The 19201-nt window shown below is 38.5% G+C and overlaps 1 protein-coding gene, 4 long non-coding RNA genes and 1 pseudogene across 5 annotated transcripts; 1 reads left to right on the top strand and 5 right to left on the bottom strand.

Annotated features, from left to right (window-relative positions):
- Positions 1–1045: 1045 nt before the first annotated feature.
- Positions 1046–3016, bottom strand: LOC125478528 (DNA replication licensing factor MCM7-like). The gene is made up of 3 exons (XM_048586758.1): positions 2111–3016; positions 1773–1895; positions 1046–1640 (listed from the first exon to the last, which is right to left on the bottom strand). The coding sequence occupies exons 1-3, from the start codon at positions 2303–2305 to the stop codon at positions 1512–1514; spliced, it is 447 nt and encodes a 148-aa protein (XP_048442715.1). The 5' UTR covers positions 2306–3016; the 3' UTR covers positions 1046–1511.
- A 127-nt stretch (positions 3017–3143) lies between these two features.
- Positions 3144–3998, bottom strand: LOC125478529. The gene is made up of 3 exons (XR_007259369.1): positions 3510–3998; positions 3358–3425; positions 3144–3203 (listed from the first exon to the last, which is right to left on the bottom strand). It is a non-coding gene; the product is annotated as an uncharacterized LOC125478529 (long non-coding RNA).
- Positions 3999–7884: 3886 nt separating this feature from the next.
- On the bottom strand, positions 7885–10069 carry LOC125478603. Its single transcript, XR_007259409.1, has 5 exons — positions 9886–10069; positions 9707–9765; positions 9205–9394; positions 8312–8664; positions 7885–8176 (listed from the first exon to the last, which is right to left on the bottom strand). It is a non-coding gene; the product is annotated as an uncharacterized LOC125478603 (long non-coding RNA).
- A 945-nt stretch (positions 10070–11014) lies between these two features.
- Positions 11015–12208, bottom strand: LOC103935150. Its single transcript, XR_007259410.1, has 3 exons — positions 11820–12208; positions 11630–11721; positions 11015–11288 (listed from the first exon to the last, which is right to left on the bottom strand). It is a non-coding gene; the product is annotated as an uncharacterized LOC103935150 (long non-coding RNA).
- Positions 12209–12220: 12 nt separating this feature from the next.
- On the bottom strand, positions 12221–13943 carry LOC125478604. The gene is made up of 2 exons (XR_007259411.1): positions 13552–13943; positions 12221–13068 (listed from the first exon to the last, which is right to left on the bottom strand). It is a non-coding gene; the product is annotated as an uncharacterized LOC125478604 (long non-coding RNA).
- LOC125478552 overlaps positions 13942–19201 on the top strand; it is a 37992-nt pseudogene continuing 32732 nt past the window's right edge.

Here is a 19201-nt window from a genome sequence, read left to right as displayed (position 1 = left end):
CCACTCGTATAACATGTGAAAATAAACATAGATGAAAAAAATAATATATATATAACTGAATGGAGCATATGTGTCTCACCAATGCTCCTCCTTCCAGGACCATTTCATTTGCGACGGGATCTTTCTGAACAGCAGCAGTTAGACCAACTCCACTGCTTCCTTTGCCAGTTGTATAAACTCCCCTTGGTGCTACATTAATTATGTGTTTGGGAAGCTGGCTCTTTGCAACTCCAGGATCACCCATCAGACAAATATGTAAATCTCCTCTAATCTGCATTTGGAAGGAGAATATATTATGAGCTTTTGTAGTCCTACCATGCAAATGATAAAAACATGCTATGACCAGTCTACTGTATCAGTATCACAGACATGATATGAGCTCCCAAATTTTCCTAAAAATTGAACATTTGGCTTGGGAATCCCATCTTAAAATGGAAGGAGACAAATTGCAAACTGAAGCTCATCTTACATAACCATTAATCAGTGACCAAGACAAGAGGAGCCAGATCAGGAAGCAAGGTCAAGAGAGAGGAGGAAAAGAGAACTGCTGATCTTCCACTTCACTACAGAGGATGCATCCAAATGATATCTATAATCTTGTGAATCAAAATTCTCAAAATGGTAAGCAAAATTCACCCCACTTAGTGGGAAAAAGGCTTTGTTGTTGTTGTTGTTGTAGTAAGCAAAATTCAGTTTGACAACATGTATGATTGAGTTACATGGTATCTGGTAACGTTGAGAACTGACCTTCTTTCCATCTTTTAGTTTCCTGTGAGGAGCACCCACTAGGAGCAGAAGCAGCGCCTTTTTTATATCTTCATGCCCAATATTTCAGGTGCCAAAGATCGAGCCAGCTTTTCATATATGTTACCATCCTCAGCCAAACGTGCAACCTGTTCTTCCTCATCTCCTATAAGTTTGTAACTACGGCATAACACAAGTTAGTACACAGCACCTATTATCACGTAAGAATTAAAGCGGTTTATCAAAGCAGGTAAAAGAACAATAAGTTTAGCAAAACCTGCACTACAAGCACCAGATAGAGTCTATGTTAAGAGTTGAAAAGATGGGAACAATATATAGTGAAAGATTGGTATGAAAGTAATTTAGTCCAATACACAAGCATAGATGGTTTTGTTGACCGAGAACTGATAAAAGAAATGTATAAACAGATGACCAAATTGAACTGAAAATGTAATAATGGCTTCCTCTTCATATTTTTTTTCTTAGTATGTGTGATGGACATGGCTTCTAAGTAAGTATCTGAAACTAAGCATGCCCGCATTGCTCTGAAACCAATGTAAGGAATAGGAAGAAAAATCCCAGATAGTTTCACAACATCACCCGGAGCTACCTAATGGTGTTGAGAAAGAGGCACATGAAAATTCAAAAGAAAAAAAGTTAAAATCAGTTAAGTAGAAGCAGGATGTCATCACTTCCTGCAATCATGTGAAACGGAAACCCCTGCCTGCCCCATTGCAAAGGCTTAATTCAAAACTGTAAGTTTACGCTTAAAATACTCTATGAGAATTAACATAGAAGCATGCTACCTTTCTCGTGAGTTCACCCCTGAAGTGAACAGTCATTGTCCGTGGAACATGGCCTTTTGGAACATCTTCAGCCAACTCTTGTATCTTTGCCTGAAATTGAACAACATCTCAATATATCATGGAATGATGATAAACACTACTCTTGAAAAAATAAATGCACAACCATATTATAATACAGTCCTCACGTTATTAAATAATTATGACTAAATCAGCATAAAGTACCTCCTGAAACTTCAAGAACTTTGATGCCCTGAGTTGAAGTATAAGGTTCCCCTCTGTTCTATTTGTTATACAGCACCTGGATGGGCACTCAAAAAGTGGCATAAAGACTCGAGCAGTTACTTCCTGAAAAAGAGGCTTTAAAGAAATTAGGCACAAGTATAGACCCAGTGTCATTGAATCAATTATACTCCAAAGAGGGAGATAAACAAGAAGGTTTTAAATGAGTATATATGGGTTTGTAGCTGGCAATAAAATGTTTCATAACAGGCTGAATACTCAAACTGTATTATGGCTTCTTGGCAATCAAATGGCTGAACAATAGGATTATGTGTAACTACCTGGTAAATCTCAAAACCACATTCTTCACATGTATAGACAGCAACCTTCATCAATGGCTTAACATCTGAACACCGCGTCACAATACCTGAAATCCTTACAAGCTGGCCAATATGTGAAGCCTTGACCTCCCTAATTGCATATGGCTTCGACTTCCCACTTGAAGATGCTCTTATGTAAACTTCACGAGAATACATATGAAAAAAATACTAGTCAATTAAAAATGCACACAAACCTGCATAGAAAGCTTCGCAACAATGGAAGTTGAAGCATATGAAACTTATTAAAACCAGTGACATGGAATCTATGTAAAAGCAAGTTTCCAATTTCAATCTGAGAGAAACCTCTGTTGAACTTACATTGTAAGAAATGTCATCGTATTTTCAAAACATATACTACAAATCAAGCTAGCTAATACCCTTGAGAAAATCGACATTCATTTACTAGCTAGTCATGAATAATGAACTACCAAACACACAGTTTAAACCGAAACAGGAAGTGTATCAGTGTTACCATACATATCGAATGGCTGATTATGTGCTGTGACTTCTGGCATGAGATACTAGTCAAACTAAGATTTAAATGCATATGATCCGTTACCGACCACACAATTCAGTGAAAGCACACATTTAGACTGAAATTTCATTCGAACAAACACAACAGGAATTAGGATTTTTGCGTTGACCTCACAAGTAGTGCTTGATTTCAGGAGGCATCTTCTGATGTGGATCCGGACCATCCATATTCTCTGGTCCGTCTTCAGACCTTTGAGTCATCATTATGTCATGATCATCATCTGTAAATGCCTTTGTGGGCTCCGGCATGAGCTCATCGATGCCATCAGCAAATACACCAATATAACGCCGAGTGTTTTCTTGAACTCGATTGCGGAATTCTTCATCCAATTCTGTGTACGGCATAACACGAATTAGCAATTGATGTTCGTATAAGAAAATCAACAACTCATTCACAAAAACAATAATAACAATTTAGGCCTTTTGCAACAGAAGCCCAAAAGGCAAAGGCGGAACTTACACTAAATAAGTCCTCAATATCAATCTCGATGGCTCGAAATTTTTGGTTTGCAACTTCTTGCTGGAAAGAAAAGAAACATTTAGATACTGCAGCTGTATAATTAAAATATTCGAAAAAATTAATCTGGCATTCAATTCAACGGGAAATTAGGGTTTTCAGACCATACTACCATTGCTTATTGGAAAATGTGGTAAAGAAGGAGATGAGGACTCACAAGGATGCGCATGTATTTCGGTTCACCATTCGAATCGGGAAAGTTGGAAAGGAAATCCTTCGCGAGCTCTGTCAAAAACAAAAATCGAAATGAAAAACGAAATCAAGTATTGACCAAGAAGGGGAGAGAGAGATCGGCAGAAAAAATTTGACCTTTTTCAGCGCTGAAGTCGACGTCCTTCATGGTTGCCGGCGATTGGAGAGAGAGGACAAACGATAGAGAAAGGGGCAGTCGGTCACACACACACAAAGGCTGAAATGAAAGAGAGCTCAGATTTGGCGGCAAATGGCGAATAGAGTTATGGTTTTAGCGGGAAAATAAGGGAACGGTATTACTTTTCATTGAGCTGGATCAAGGCCGAAAAAAAAAGGCCTAGTAGCAAGGCCGGCCCAAGCACTAAGTAAGACTTGCGTCATCTCCAATTGCGCAAATATAGGTCCCTGCAATTTTCAAGCCCTCTAAAATATAATTTTTAGAAAAATAGAGTTGAGGCTATTGTAGTCCTATTAGATTAGAAATATGATCAAATAAAATGTAAAATCTATCATATTTCGGATATCTCTTAGACTATATATTATCTTATTAGAGTTGTAAAAGTAAGGAATTTATCCCAATAGGAATTTATCGTGTAATCCTATGGATGTGGCCTTACATAATGAACTCTGGATTATGTTTTCAATGAAAAGGAACCGGATCAAAAGGAACTAAGCCCACTAATCAATGCTCGGGGCCATTGAAATTTGACTTAACGGCTATAAACAGAGGACTCCTCTAAAAGTTATAATAATTATAGCCGTTGGATCAAATACCTCTCCCCCCCCCCTCTCTCTCTCTCTTTCTTTCTCTTCGATGGCAGGTAACCTTTTTGTACGGGCGCAATCATTAGCAGGTTGATTCATTAGTTGGTCGTTGTCACCATTACTTTGTCTCAAGCTAAAAGGGCTCGGTTCCTTTTGATGATATTTTAAACTGTGTGGTGAGCAGGTCAGATCTCAAGGGCATTAGTCTAAACATTTTCGGAGAAGATTGGCGTTGTTGGTCGAATAAGAAGTGGGAGAACCTTTAGGAGGCAGAATTACCATCCCGCTTACTTGAAAGACCGTCACTGTTGAGTGCGTTGGTTCAGGAGTACGTCAGCCAATCATCAAGACTATAACCAACAATGGAATTCTACATCTCTCATTTCCTCATTGTTGCTTCAACCGGTCATTCCATTTACGTTGGCTAATTTAATAGGGTTACCAGCAGAACCGGCCCTAGGGGTGCAAGTGGTGCCACCGCACATGCCCCCAAATCGGAAGGGCCCCCGATTTTTCAATTTTGCATGCATATACGTATGTATAGTATTATGCGTAGAACATTTCAAACTTGAGTCCTAACGCAAGTGGTATTATTGCTTCTTTGCACCGGGTTAGGTGATGGGTTTGAAACTCGTCTCCATCATTTTTTTAGTTTATTTTTATTAAATGCATGAGCTTCCACAAAATAATATAAAAATTCCACTCTATAAGATGAAAATTCGAACCCTGACCCTCTAAATAGTTAAAGAAAAACAATACGTCACTTTTCCACTTGTTGATTTGTTAAAATTATTTGTGCTATTAGAATTTATAGAACTCAATTGAAAAACTAAAGTTATTTTTTTGAACAAAAAAATAAAAAAAATTTAAATTCTTAGTACTTTTTAGGACTTCTAATTCATTTTCGCACAAGGTCCCTGAAATCTCAAAACATGATGGGCTCGGGTACTTTTTAGGGCCTTCAATTCACTTTCACTACTGTTTATAGTGAGCCGTGCAGCTAGGGCTGCAGGTTATGGCCTCGGGTAGGCTGCATTAGGTAGCCCATATATGCATACAAGCTGCAGGCTTGCAGCATAGGAAAACAAGCCCAATCAGAAGCAAGCCCAAGTGGGTGTGAGGGAAGGCAGCCCAGCTTTAGGCTGGCATCGGTTCGTGAGGGAAATAGGCCCAAAAGGGTTGAAGCCCAAGTGGGCTAACCCAGGACAAGGCCCAAAAAGAGTCTGGGTTTGATTCGGGGCACCCCAGCTTTGCTGGGTGCGTGTGATCTCCGTAGTTAGCTAAACGGCGCCGCCACCTTTGTGGTGTTCTCAGGCGAGGCCGAGGCGGGGTGTAACTAAAAACCCACAGCCTTGCGGAGGTCTGCGAGTGCAGAATCCAATTCTCAATTCGCACAGAGGATAGAGAGGGAGTGGGAAGGAAGAGAGAGCAGAGCAGAGCAATAGTTATTGTTTATATTTTTTTTGTGTAAATTTTGATTTCACTGGATATCAAAGAACAATGCTCTGTTCACCAAAAAAACAAAAACAAAAAAGAGCAAGTGACTACTGTCAGCATTTGTAAAAATTTCCCAAATATCAATTACCAAGTAAAAATCCTCCAACAGAAACTACCAACTTTTTCCTCCTCAAAAGTCTTCAAAAAAATCAACCAGTTCCGGCTGATCCCCTCCGTCACCGTTTGCTCCGGTTGGCTTCGCTCCACCACCATTTGGTTTCGCTCAGCCACCGTTTGCTCCCTCCTTTGATGGTGCTGGAGGACGGGGAGGAGGAGGAAACCCGAACTGCTTTGCAACATGGTCGATCCTTTCTGTGATGTAGTTCATCTTGACCGAGTGTAGTTTGGATTCCGTGAGCAGGTCATCCAAACGCCCATCCATCTTGAAGGAGCACACAACGCCTTTCACTGGTTCGTTCGGGCCACTACGTTTAGGTTTCACAAATACTCGGTAGACTTTCATGGCAAACTCCCCGGTTGCGACCACCAAATTGAACTGGGCTAGCCGGTCAAAGAAGTCTGCCCTCACAGGGTGAGCAGCAGCCGCGAGTCTCATCGCCATCTCCTGGTTGTCGGGGTGGGCGGTGACTCGAACGACATTTTTCGGGTGGGGCACCGAAATGTTAAGCTCTACCTTAACATTCGGTCGGGCACCGCCTCCGCCTCCGCCTCTTACAGTATCCCTGAGTTTTTTTAAAATATGAGACACGCTACCGCCGGAGCGAAACATTGGGCGAGAGAGGGAGTGAGGTGAGAGTGAGAGAGGGAGTGAGGTGAGAGTCAGCCGGGGAAAGTTGTGACCTTTACTGAGAAAAAGAGAGAAAGATGTGACCTTTACTGAGAGAAAGATGTTTATTTTTATAAGAATAATATTTTTTATGAGAAATTAGATCTCTATTCAGGTAGCTTAAGGAAATCAAACGTGCATTGCTGGATTTGTCTTATGGCAGTTATTTTACCTTGATCAGAATAAGGACCAAAAAAAAAGAATATCGTAAATTCAAAATTTCTGAAATTCTCTCTATGCTCCGCCCACGATCAAGTCTGAAGGAAATATTCGGGTTGAGCAGCCCATAAAAGTTTGACACGTGTTGGCTGTTAGTCCAACAACTTTTTTTGTTTTTAGCACAGGACAAGTAAGGGTAATGACAGTCAATACTCAAAATAATAACCATATGAAGTGCTCCGTTGCATCCTTTTGTTTAGTTTGTTGACTAAATGTAAGGTTTTAAAAACGTATCAAATCTATCATATTCATTGACGAGAGAATTTGTCGAATCACATTATTACTAGCCCATTGTAAGGTTTAGGCCACTCCTCTATTAAAACCTTACATTTAGTCAACAAACTAAACAAAAGGATGCAACGGAGCACTTCATATGGTTATTATTTTGAGTATTGACTGTCATTACCCTTACTTGTCCTGTGCTAAAAACAAAAAAAGTTGTTGGACTAACAGCCAACACGTGTCAAACTTTTATGGGCTGCTCAACCCGAATATTTCCTCCAGAATAGGCCAATGAAATTTGAGCAAAACTGAAATTTGGTTATGAGGTGTTTGAACTCCCCTACCCCCTTAGTATTACATTGTAAGCGTTTATTTTGCTTACCATACCAAAACATTTTTCTTGTTTTGGGTACGTCAAATTTGCTTATTGGTGTTGTTGGCTTCCTTGCTTAGCTTTTGGAACCTCTAATTCCCATATAAGGGTGGAGGGACGGTGAGAATGCGGACGCCATTAGCCGCTGCCAAATATGAACTTATCGAACCTTCTTGACTCGACATGTTCAGGTAGAGAGAGAGAGGTCGGTATTGTATTATATTGGGTTGGCTCGACATGATCTTGCTAACTACACCTTAGGTTAAGTCCCAAACTTACAATATTTGGATATATGATAGTGAAACTGTAACATTGTTCTTTGCATCCAACATAATTCCTTGAAATATATGCAGTAATACTTAGATCATCTACTTTTATCTCAAGGATTCCCACAACCGTGTCTTTCAAATTTTATCTTCATTACTTTCCAGCCAAAAGAAGAAAAAAAATAGGAAACTACACACATATGATAACAGAAACAGAGATCACTTCCAGAGCATGTTGGGATAAAAATGGCATCGCATTGTCGGATAAAACACAAATGTTTGTGGCTACCAATACAATATGTGGAAATTTATATACCAGCCCAAGCATCCTTACAGTTTATAAGCACATACCTAACATTTTTCTCTGACTTGACCATATGTTTTTTCAAAAATGATGCTCCAAAGCACTAATCCGGCACAACTTGCACCCACACCAAACACCAATCCAATACTTTATCTTCGTACAATTGTCTCACAATCACATAATTGTTAATTCACAACACCAACCAACCCACGTTACTGGTACAAAATATAATCACCTACACCTAATCATCTTATATTAAGAAGACATCATACAATAACAATGAATGTTTTACACTGCAAGTGAAGCAGCTTTCATTTGCCAATTTCTCAAGTGATTATGCAAGCTCCATTGCTGGATAAAAAAATAAGGACTGAGAAGACATCAAATCCAATGCAGACAGCAGATAAAATTGAACCCAAAAGGCAAAAGCCTCTCTAACAAATAGATACATATAAAGAGTCGTTTGGGATATAGATATGGGTGTACCTGGAAGAATAGAGACGCACTGAGTCGGAGAGAAAAAAGAGAGAGAGTTGAATTTCGGAGGAATACTGGACGATGACGAACTGCGCAACCATAGCTGCCGGTGGCGGTGATTCCGCTGCGAGAGACAGTTTGAAAAAAAGTATTCAATAAATCTTACAGAAGTATAATAATTCAGTCATGAGCTTCGAATCATTGGCATTTCAATTTTAAGATAGTATTAACTGTTTACAAAATTAGAAGCAGCTGATGGCATAGCATACCGGTTTCAAGTATGCTAAAGTTAAGCCATAATCTTCGGTATTTAGAGGTGTTTTCTTTTCTGAATCTTTCCTGCAACAGATCACAGCTGGTTTCTACAAATTTTGAAAACCGATGCCGTTGGTATGGATGTCTGTTAAATTTAATCTCGTAACAGTAGGACGTATAAGAAAACAAAGTAAAGGTGCATATATAATCCATGTTTCCCTCTTTTTCATCTACTCTATCAGATAAATGTGAGTGCTAAATGAGTGCATTTAAATTAAAAAGAGTTGACAGAGGCATAATTGGAGAAAGAAAAGGTCTTTATATCAATAAAAAAAAAAAAAAAAAAAAAAAAAGCTTCATAGTTGGACATAGAAAATGAAGAAAATGATTGGATGAAACAAAGAAAGGCCCTTAAAATTTTGACAGAGGCATTCTCAGCAAGTGAAAAAAACAGAGGCATTCCCAAACAGAAGATACAATATGCAGTAAAAGGAAAATATTACCTGAGGAGGAAAAATAAAAAGCAAAAAGTAAAAAAATTGTAAACCTCAGTAGCAACATAGAATGCATATGAATGAAGCATTTTTTTTTTTTTTTTTTTTCAAATGAGAACTTGTAAGAAAATAAGAAAACCAAGTGAATAATACTTGAATCAAGAAAGTCCCCAACGCAGCACAGGGGGGCATCTTCACTGATAGCACCAATCCAGAACTTTAAAGCAGCACAGTCCAACAAAAGCAAATCCATGTACAACTGAACAATTATTCGCCTCACGTGGTGAACAAACATGCTTTCCAGCTGATACTCGTACATGCTTACCCTAACTTTTCTCATGACCTGGTTAAAAAGAAAATAGCAATCATGACTAACAAAAAGGGAGTCAAGTTTTGAAATATTTCTAAAGATGTTATAAGAATGAGCCCAAAATAAAGATTTCAAAGTGTACAAAGTTCATGCAGAAGTGAAATAACTGTTCCATTCCTAAGCTGCTTCTTGCTATTAGAAGTACGTCACGGGCATGTACTCACAGATATGCTTACAACAAAGTTATGCAGAAGTAAGTGTTAAATGGAAATTTATTTGTTAAAGACGCATATGACGTATATACGAAACACATTTGTGCAATCGAACGTTTTCATAAAAGATTACCTCAACATGAGCTTCAGAGCTTATGTCATTGGCAAACTGGATAAGGGCAAGCTCCAGATCTGATTTTGTAACACGGCATTCAGTCAAAACTGGATGCAAAACATCAGTAGAGACTAGAGATAACGAAAATGATAAAAACTCTAGAAAAATTTAAACATAATTTTAAAACTTCAACTCACAGGAAGCTCTGTAACCAGTTGCACTGGCTGCCCAGTTCACAATTGTGAAGTCTGAAGAGAACCCAAAACTTGAATACTGGAATCTTGAGTTTTCTCAGTGGTAGACTTTCGATAGCTGATTTCAGTAACCCCAAATCAATTTAAAAAAATAAATAGATTTAAATTCCAAATTGGGCATGGAATTACTTGCCTTGAGTAGGGAGGGTTTTACAAAACGCCACCTTTGGAGACCCAGCCTTTGAGCGGCTACGGTGCCTGGTGTGGCGGTGCGAGACAGAGAGAGAGTTTGAGAAGCAGCGATTAATTTTTTGGATGAGAGAAACGGAATGAAGCAGATGACTCGAGAAGAGGCATCTTCAACGATGATGAACGCTCTACAAACAAAATCACAAAAAGGAAATTTGAACACAAAATCCATTTGTAAATCCAAAATCACAAAAAAGAAATTCATACAAAAAAAAAAAAGGAAACTAAGAGAGAAACGGAGAAGAGAGAGAGATCGAAGTACCGTTACTTAAAGAGTGGACGGCGTCGGTTCTCCGAGCACTGTAATCCCTGAAGATCTCTTCCGCCGTTGGCGGACTCGAGTCCATCTCCCTACTCCTCTCCTTCATCTCACCGAAGCTCTCGAGTTACAGAAATGGAGGCCAGTTTGTGTGGTTTTGGTTTTAGGAAGCAGGAGCCGATGCTATTCCAGAGATGGAGTTGCGGCTGCTAGGGTTTGAGAAGGACAGAAACAGGAAGAGTGAGAGATGAGAGGAGAGCGCAAACGTGTAACCCATCAATCCGTGCTAAACCAAACGGACAAAATTACCCTCTGAACTTTTAAGAGCTACCCTCCCAACCCAGCCCCCATTTGGCTGGTATTGTTGTAAATAGCATGAAATCCAGTGGCTCCGTGCTAAACCATATGGACAAAATCACCCTCTGAACTTTTGAGAATTACCCTCCCAACCCGGCCTAATTTGGTTGGTATTGTTGCAAATAAGGTGAAATCGAGGGGCATTTGTTTGACTGTAGCCATAAACAGGCCAATTCCCCTCCGACTTTAAAATAGACTAGGATTCATGCCGCACGATGCAGCGGATTGAAAACCTTGTCATATAATTAACAAATATATATAAAAAGGGGCAAGTAAAAGAGTCCATGAATTTCCATAGTGTACCAAGTTAGTAGAAATATACTCCAACATGACCAGGTCCAAAGGAGATTCCTTCACTCTCAATATGTCAAAAGTACTGTCTCATTTTCTTCAGGCCAAACATGTAGGACAACACCAATCATAACAACAAATACTAACAACCGTGCAAAAGAATTATAAAAACACTCATGTACTATATAAGAACAAACCTCACAATTGGTCTTAAGAATTGTTTTTTCAAAGAGACCCATTACAACGGGATCTGAAAGAAAACAAAACATGAATAATATCAAGGAAACTACATTTTCTCTGTCAAGTAAAATCTAGAGCAGGTAATGAACAAAATACAAAGTTCTCAGCTTTAATTTAATTATTATCATATATTGAGGGAAATTAACAACTACCCAGAAATGTTTGATCAAAATTAATTGATAATATGAATAATTTAATTACACAGCATTTACAAAATCCAAAGTTCTTAGCTTAATTTGATCTTACCATTTAATTGGAAGAAGTAAAAAAATTACACATAAATGTTTGCACACAATTAATTGATGAAACAACCAATTGGCCAATCAAAAATTTCAGATGAATAAATCATACCAATGGGTTTCCATTAATTTCGATATCGAAGTTTAACTTTTTGAGTCACTTGCTCCAAATCGTTCTTATCCTGACCGCTTCGGATCTAAAAACTTTTGGCACAGAGAGTGCAAATGCATAATTAAAATTCACAGATCTAGTGCATGTAAGTGTACATTAGTCAAGGGAGCCAGAGATTATTACATTTTACCTTGGGTCCGAGATCCTTAAGTCGTGTGCTCTCCATCTTCCAAACGGACTTGTGTTGCAGTAGTGTCCTGCAAAGAAATCACAGATACATTAGCTGGCACAGAGAATAGACATATTTTCTTGTTTCAGACCGCAGATCCAAGAACCACACTTATTTCACCAATTCTTGGCTATGGACAGAAAAGCGAAGCAAGGGATTGGATGTTTACCTTTGGAATTTTTGTACTCTCTAATGAAAGAGGGGAACCAAGAATGAAAAACAAACCAAAGGGCAAACAAATAAATAGACGGCCAAAAAATCCCCCAATCGATTTAAAAAAAAAAAAAAAAAAAAAAAAACCAAAAACCATGCTGTCTAACCTAACAAAACAGTACAAAAAGATTTGGAAATTTTTTCAAAGACACTTATCTGAGCATGCAACAGAGTATGGACGATGAAGAGTGAATCCCGGACTAAGGGACCATACTTGCGCCTGTTCACCATCACCCATCTCTCTGTGTTTCTCTCCCTGAAATCCCGATGATCCCCCTCTCTCCCACATTTCTCTTGGACACCCCCTATCTGTCTCTCTGCAAACCCTAAACCAAATCTCCTAAATCCTATCTCGGACAACCCTTGTCCAAAACCGTCGGTGCCGCCGCACATTGTTATCAATTGTGGGTTTATCAAATCCTTCATGGCTTAGACTGCATGAAGAATTAGAAACCAAAAGATGAATATATGCTGCAAATCATCATATAAATGTAAATGCATTCAAAAAAAGAAGGGAATGACAAAAATTCAATTCTATTTCATCAATATGTAACTGCAAGAAAAGTTACATAGAATGCAGACCCAGCATCTCAGACACTAAGAGCACTCAACATCTCAGAATTCTTCAGCTCCCTACCATTATATAGCAGCTGCTGCCGCGGAAGCAGTACTCATGTCTGTTCATATGCAGTGAAAAACATATCACGCATTCATTATACGCTTCTCTATTAATTAATCAGCTAACTGAATTTAAAATTAGCTTCCAAATCAAAAAAGTTCTAAGCTTTTAATTTTGCAATCACTTTCAGTTCTTCATCTCTTACTCTAAATCCCAATTACAGAAATATCTAGACTTTACTTCAGTTTAATATTGTTTCCCCAAAACAGCACAATCCCACAAAAATAAAGTTAAAAAAAAAAAACAACAACAACAATAAATCATGAATTAAATTAAACTTCTCACCTCCAACTCCAGCAAAGCTTTCACATTCTCAACCTGTCACACAAAAAAAAAAAAAAAATCAAATCAAATCAAATTCAAATAAAATAAAAAAAATACAGAACTTGAATATAGCAAATCAGCAACCCTACTCCCCCTCTTTCTCCCTCTCTCCCTCTCCCTCTGCAATTCACGTGTGCATCCCCTCCCTCTGTAACTCTTCCCCCCCCCCCCCGGGCGGCGCGTGAAACCCCTAAACCCCACTGAAGAAAATAGTTCAAACTAAGAACATCCCAGTAAGTGGAAAAGGAAATGGTGAGTGATTAGTGCCTAGGAATTGCTCAGAAGCACATATTCTTCGAATTCCTCACCGCAAAAGTAGTAGGCCTATAAGTAAAAAATAGAAAATGGTAAAATTAGAACGAAAACAACTTTTATAGAGAGCAAAAAAAAAAAAAAAGGGTTATGTTGCAGAACATCCAACTACCATCAAATTATGGATAATCAAATAATGAATTACCATCAAAATTGGATACAAACCGAAGAACCAGAAGGTGAGGATGACGATGATGCAGGACCACGCCACGTGTCATTTGTAATCACCTTCGACACTCATCGAACGCCGACATATTACCACCGTACGAAGTGCCGATTTCATGGTTTTGCTCCAGCTCCGGATGCCAGAAATGGGTGTGTTGGTAGCACTGATTGTCATCGTCCTCCTCCCAAACCTGCGAAGCTCTCAAACGTCATAGCGGCAGTGGCAGCAACAGCAGCACCGCCTGAAGTATTCCTACTGGTCGAAGCAGCAGCAGAAGAAGAAGATGAGGAAGACGATGGATGTTCTTCCATTGCAAAGAGAGAGGGAAAATTGGGGGGAAATTAATTTCAGAACCCTGATCCTAATTTAGATGAAATGGTAATGTACACATGGAGGTATGAAGAAAAAGGTCCATGGAGGGGAGGAGGAAACAATCAAATTAGCCTAACAAAAATCCATGATTATTCTATGAATGCTGATTCTATGGGTTCTTAATATGGAAGATTTTTCATTTGAGATCGAGAATGTTGAGCGGACAGAATCTGAGGGAGAGAGAGTGGGGGAGGAAGAGAATGGTAAAGTGACGATCGCACCCTGCCTTTCCACGATCATCAACACGCGGGCATCGTGATCAACGGCAGAGAGTCAGTGGCAGCCCGCAGAGGGATAAAGGCCTGAACTCGGAGCTCAGTGGCGAATCGCAGTGTTTAACTGGGGAAATCAAAGAAGAGGTCTTTAGGAGAGGGAGGAAAATTCGTTATGGGTTTGTGTGGAGGTGCATCGGTGATTGCTCGACGGATTTAACTGAGATGATGAAGAGCAATGGGGTGAGCAGCGCTGGGGCTAGGTTGAGAGAAATGGAGAGAGAAGTCTCGAATTTGAGAGAAATGAGAGAGAAACGGTGCTAGGGTTACAGAGTGAGAAAAGGGAAGAAAGGGGGATTTGATGGATGGTTATCGAGAGAGGAGAGAGAGAGAAAGAGGGAAAGAAAAAGCGGTGGCAATTTTGTAAATAAAGTGAAATTCGGCTCAATCCTACGGACACAATTACCCCCTAACTTTTTAGAATTACCTTCCTAACCCAGCCCAGATCTGATGGTTTTGTTGTAAATAGCCATGAACAGTACCAATTCCCCTCTAACGTTAGAATAGATAATAATTCAAAGGTAAGAATCGGTAATATGTTTGTCATCAATTGTATCTTTTTTCACTCTTAATTTGTAATTTGTGTTTGTTTTGCATGTGTAGATGCATCTTCACGGCTTTCTTTAATTCCAAAAGTAATAAAACTCCAACCAAATTATGTACACATGAAATGTTAGAAACCGCCATGACAAATATCTACCGCGCTCATCAGAAGAAAAGCATTGAACAAATAGCAATTTGAGAAAAATCCAGCTGGCTGGCTGAACCTACTGGATACGCCAAGTGGGACGATCTCAACCGTCGTTTCCTCGTCTCCTTCATAGACGGTGGCATTGGGCAATTGTTGGTGCCCAACGACGATACCGATGCGGTTCTAGTGGAAGTCCCTGTGGTCAAACACGTTGACTTGCCCGGAAATTCTTCGCCGGGACTCGCCATCATTAGCCCCAGGAATTGCCTCCTCATCGCCATTGCTGACGTCGTCAAAGGCAACCGCTATAGTGCACTGGCGGCCTACGACTTGTCCACGTGGGAGCGGGTGTTTCTCACCCAGCTCCGCGGCCCAAGTAAGTTCTTTTTTGGGATCATTGATCTTGTACTGGATATGGGCCATTGCCCCCCCCCCCCCCATTTCTTTACTCTCAATTTTATCGCTTTCTCTAGTTAATGGAGCTAAAGCCCATGTAAATGGACGGTTTGGATTAAAGTTAAATGACTAAAGCTTGTATTTTTGGAACACAAATCCTCTTTGGACCAACACAACCGGAGCCCAGGGATCAATGCATTTCTATGTTTAAAATGAACAGGTGTGTACGTGACTATAATGCGTCGTCGGATGAATAGCCTCTGTAACATTCGAATCGTCATAGGGGAATTTTCCAGCTTCCATTTTCTAGTGTTTGGGTTGGGCTTTCCGCCCTTTCTTGTTCTTCGGAATTGTTGTCTGTTGTTTAATTTTCAGGTCATTGTGTGTTTTGTTCCTGAAGTTGTGTATTTTAATGGGATTGCAAGTGCACAGTCGAATAGCATGTGTCGCATTTCTTGGTTCATAAAGGCAGGGAAAGAGTAGGGCAGAGGCGGCTACCATGCTCGTTATTGTGTAATTTTACTTGTTTCAAAAAATTATAGGAGACAATGAGGAATAAATATGATATCAGATCATATGAGTAAAGTTCAAAGATAGCTCCCAACATTAGATTAATACCAAAGCAAATTGGTCCTCTAGTAAATCTTTTGCATGTGGATTTACCACTTTGATAAACAAAGTTAGTGAGCACCAAGGTCCAAAACCATACATATTTATTCTTCATCTTTATTCAATCTTAAGCCCACCTCTAATCATTCTTGGACGAATCATTCTTCGACGAAACAACCTCCACCTCAATACCACAAACGTTCAATAGGGCACGTTGGTAAACGCTAAACTCCGCATTAGGCCCGCCAAATAGACCCGCCTACCATTAAAAAGAGAGAGACGTATTTTCATTCACAACACAATCCACACTTCATTATGTCAGGCCACATAAAATCATTCATACTATGCCTACTCTTATATATTCAAGACTCGTCAAAATTTATGTAGAGGTAGATGATCTAGCATTTGTTTTCCATTCCAAGGATTGACAAGACCAACCCAGAAGCATAACAAGATAGCAACTAAAAGTACCTCAACAGCCAGCTCAACTATCCTCGTGCAGAGCTCAGTAGAATTGTTACGAGCAATTGCATTTGCTCTAAAATTTGAATGATGAATAACCGTTCTAACGCCGTTTGGATATCTCACCGCAACCTTGTCGCAGGCACTAGGACCTAACTCATAGATATATTATAGATATCATTAGCTAGTTACAATAATTACGTATTAGATAGCGAGAAAATTAATGGCATAATTATTCTAGGCATTGAAGCCCTAACAACAAGCACAAGCAGCGTACAAAACTAAATTACGAGGGGCGCTGTTTATGCTTACTCCTTTTGCCAGATGAAGCGTTGTATGTGCCCTTGGCTCCTGCAAATTAAAAAGCATAAATGATATAAAAAAAAGACTGAAAGATTGTTTCATATTACATTAAAGAAATCATCTCAACAGATTGACATATTATTTAAACAATCGAATTCCCAGCATAATTACTCACCATAGTAACGTGAACTCCTCGAACTCGAACTCGAACTCGAACTCCAACTCGAACGGGAACTAGAAGAACTAAAACGAGCCATAATTCTGGTTCGAGAAGTCCACAAGCCGTCCCAACTAAAAGTTTACAGATTAAATTTTAGTTTCTACGAGATAAGACCCAATAATAAACTTGTTATAAAACATGATTAAGCATAAACACAAACAGTAAAAAAAATCCAAATTAGGGTTCTGGGAATATGTAATGTAACCTAGCTGCATCTCTATTCAAGCACAGAAATGCACAGGCATATATGTTTAAATCCCCTGCCTCTGTCTATTTGTGAATTACATGTTAAATTCCTATCCAACATTTGAGCAATCAAATATTGAGATCCAAAACAAACAGAAAAACCATGCAGAAAGCAAAAATTTAGCAAAATAAAACTCAGAAAAATTAAAACAAACAAAATAAGAGGTTGAATTTCGAATTTTCATACCGCAGAGAGAGAAACAGCGAGGCTTCGGCTTTGGAGTTTTGCCCGGATCTTGAACACGAACCCTAAACTGAAAAGGGAAACGGTGTGGCCTCGGATTTTAAAGATGGTAAACTTTGTTTCATGGGCCAAGCGGGCGGGGCCGGGATGTTATTCGGAAAATATTATAAATTTTTTAGTTTAAATTCTATAACTACTTCGAAATTTACGAGGAGATAATTAGGCCATATTGATATCATATAGCACAGATAAATGGGTATAAATATAAAAGAATAAAACCTAAGTAGATTTATAAGATGTGGTAAAAAAATTTCAGTGGCACTCAAATTAAATTAATCACTTTGTATATTTGGTCTTCACATACACTAGGCTAGTTACTATTAACGATGTATTCTAATAAAGCTTCTTAAGATTCATATAAAACATTCCAAAGATGTTTAAGAAATTTTTTTTTTTCATGTTCCGACTTGAATATTTTTTTTTCAATATTAAAAACTTACAAAATTTATCTTACTTGATAAATGAAAAGATCGTTTTCAAATAGCCCATAGCGTTTTCCTTGAAGGCACTGTTGTAGATAATTTTGAATTGTGATTGTGTAAATCTTAGATAATTTTGAATAATAGTTATTTTTTCTCTTTATGATTGTATTTACTTGGAGGACAAGTTAATGCTCTCTCTATTTTCCATTATAAATAAATGCTTTGTGTAGGGAATAATCATCTCATCTTATCTCAAATTCTCAATGGAGTCAAAATTTAATACAAATTTCACAAATAACAAATCACATATTCCCTATTTAAAAACCAATCTAGTTTTTCTACTTAAACTTCACATCTTGCAGTCGTCATCAGATTTGTCACGAGCAATTGCACTTGTATGAAAATCTGAATCATGAATAACCGTATAAACTCCGTTTGGATATCTCACTGCAACCTCATCATGGAACCAAGGATCTCAACCCTAAACCATCACGGACACGAGGACCTAATTCATAGATATTTTAGATGTTGTTAGCTAGTTTTCTTTTCTTTAAAAAAAGGGGACAACACGTAGCAAACTACGGCTATCTACCATTTTCAGTCCCGAAGAGGTTATGGATGTTATTAGTTAGTTACGATTATTACATATTAGACAACGAGAAAATTAGTGATAAAAAGAATTCGCTAAATATATGAAAAAGTCTACTTCTATATCAAATGTCAATTAAAAATTAGGGTGAATCTCAGTTTACTATTCTGAAGTTTCTTAGTTTTCAATGTTTGGTATGAAGTTTTTTTCATCCCAGAGTGGTACATAAAGTCATAATTTTGGGACACTTTCATACACCTGTTAAATTTTTCGTTAGAATCTCTGTTAACTAGTGACATGGCACCCACGTAGACAATGACTTGGCGTCACGTATCAATATGGCGGCGCATGGATATTAAAAAATTTAAAGGTGTAAAACTCAGTTTACTACCCAAAAGTTATTGGTTTTCAATATTTCATACATCAAGTTTTCCCAGTTTGGTACCTAAAGTGATAATTCTTAGACAATTTCATATACGTTAAGTTTTTTGTTAAAACATTAGTTAATATGTGACGTGCATATTCAAATTTTAAAAATTTTAAAAATAAAAATGAAGGGATTGAAACTCGATTTCGTCCACCGATCTCTCTCTCTTTCTCTTCTTGATCTATACTCGATTTCGTTTTGTTATTTTGATTTTTGTTTTTGACAGAGCTTGCGAAGGATTTCCTTTCCAACCTTGCCGATTGAATGGCGAGCCAAATCCATGCGCATCCTTGTGAGTTGTGAGTGCAGTGCTGAAAACCCTAATTTCCCGTTGGATTGAATGCCGGATTCATTTTCTGAATATTTTTTTTTTTTATTAATCATACTGCGGCAGTG

The sequence above is a fragment of a genome, unplaced genomic scaffold (genome assembly GCF_019419815.1).
Source record: "Pyrus x bretschneideri cultivar Hongxiangsu unplaced genomic scaffold, Pyrus_bretschneideri_v1 Contig25, whole genome shotgun sequence".
NCBI classification, from domain to species: Eukaryota; Viridiplantae; Streptophyta; class Magnoliopsida; order Rosales; family Rosaceae; genus Pyrus; species Pyrus x bretschneideri.
The sequence above is the reverse complement of the archived record's forward strand: the minus strand, read 5'-3'. Positions and strand labels throughout refer to the sequence as shown.

Excerpts from the sequence above, each read along its gene's own strand:
- LOC125478528 (XM_048586758.1), bottom strand. The coding sequence starts at position 2,305 with ATGTATTCTCGTGAAGTTTACATAAGAGCATCTTCAAGTGGGAAGTCG. Across the intron at positions 1,896-2,110 it reads GTGGTTTTGAGATTTACCAG|GAAGTAACTGCTCGAGTCTT; the intron begins GTAGTTACACAT and ends CCTCTTTTTCAG. Across the intron at positions 1,641-1,772 it reads AGTTCTTGAAGTTTCAGGAG|GCAAAGATACAAGAGTTGGC; the intron begins GTACTTTATGCT and ends GTTCAATTTCAG.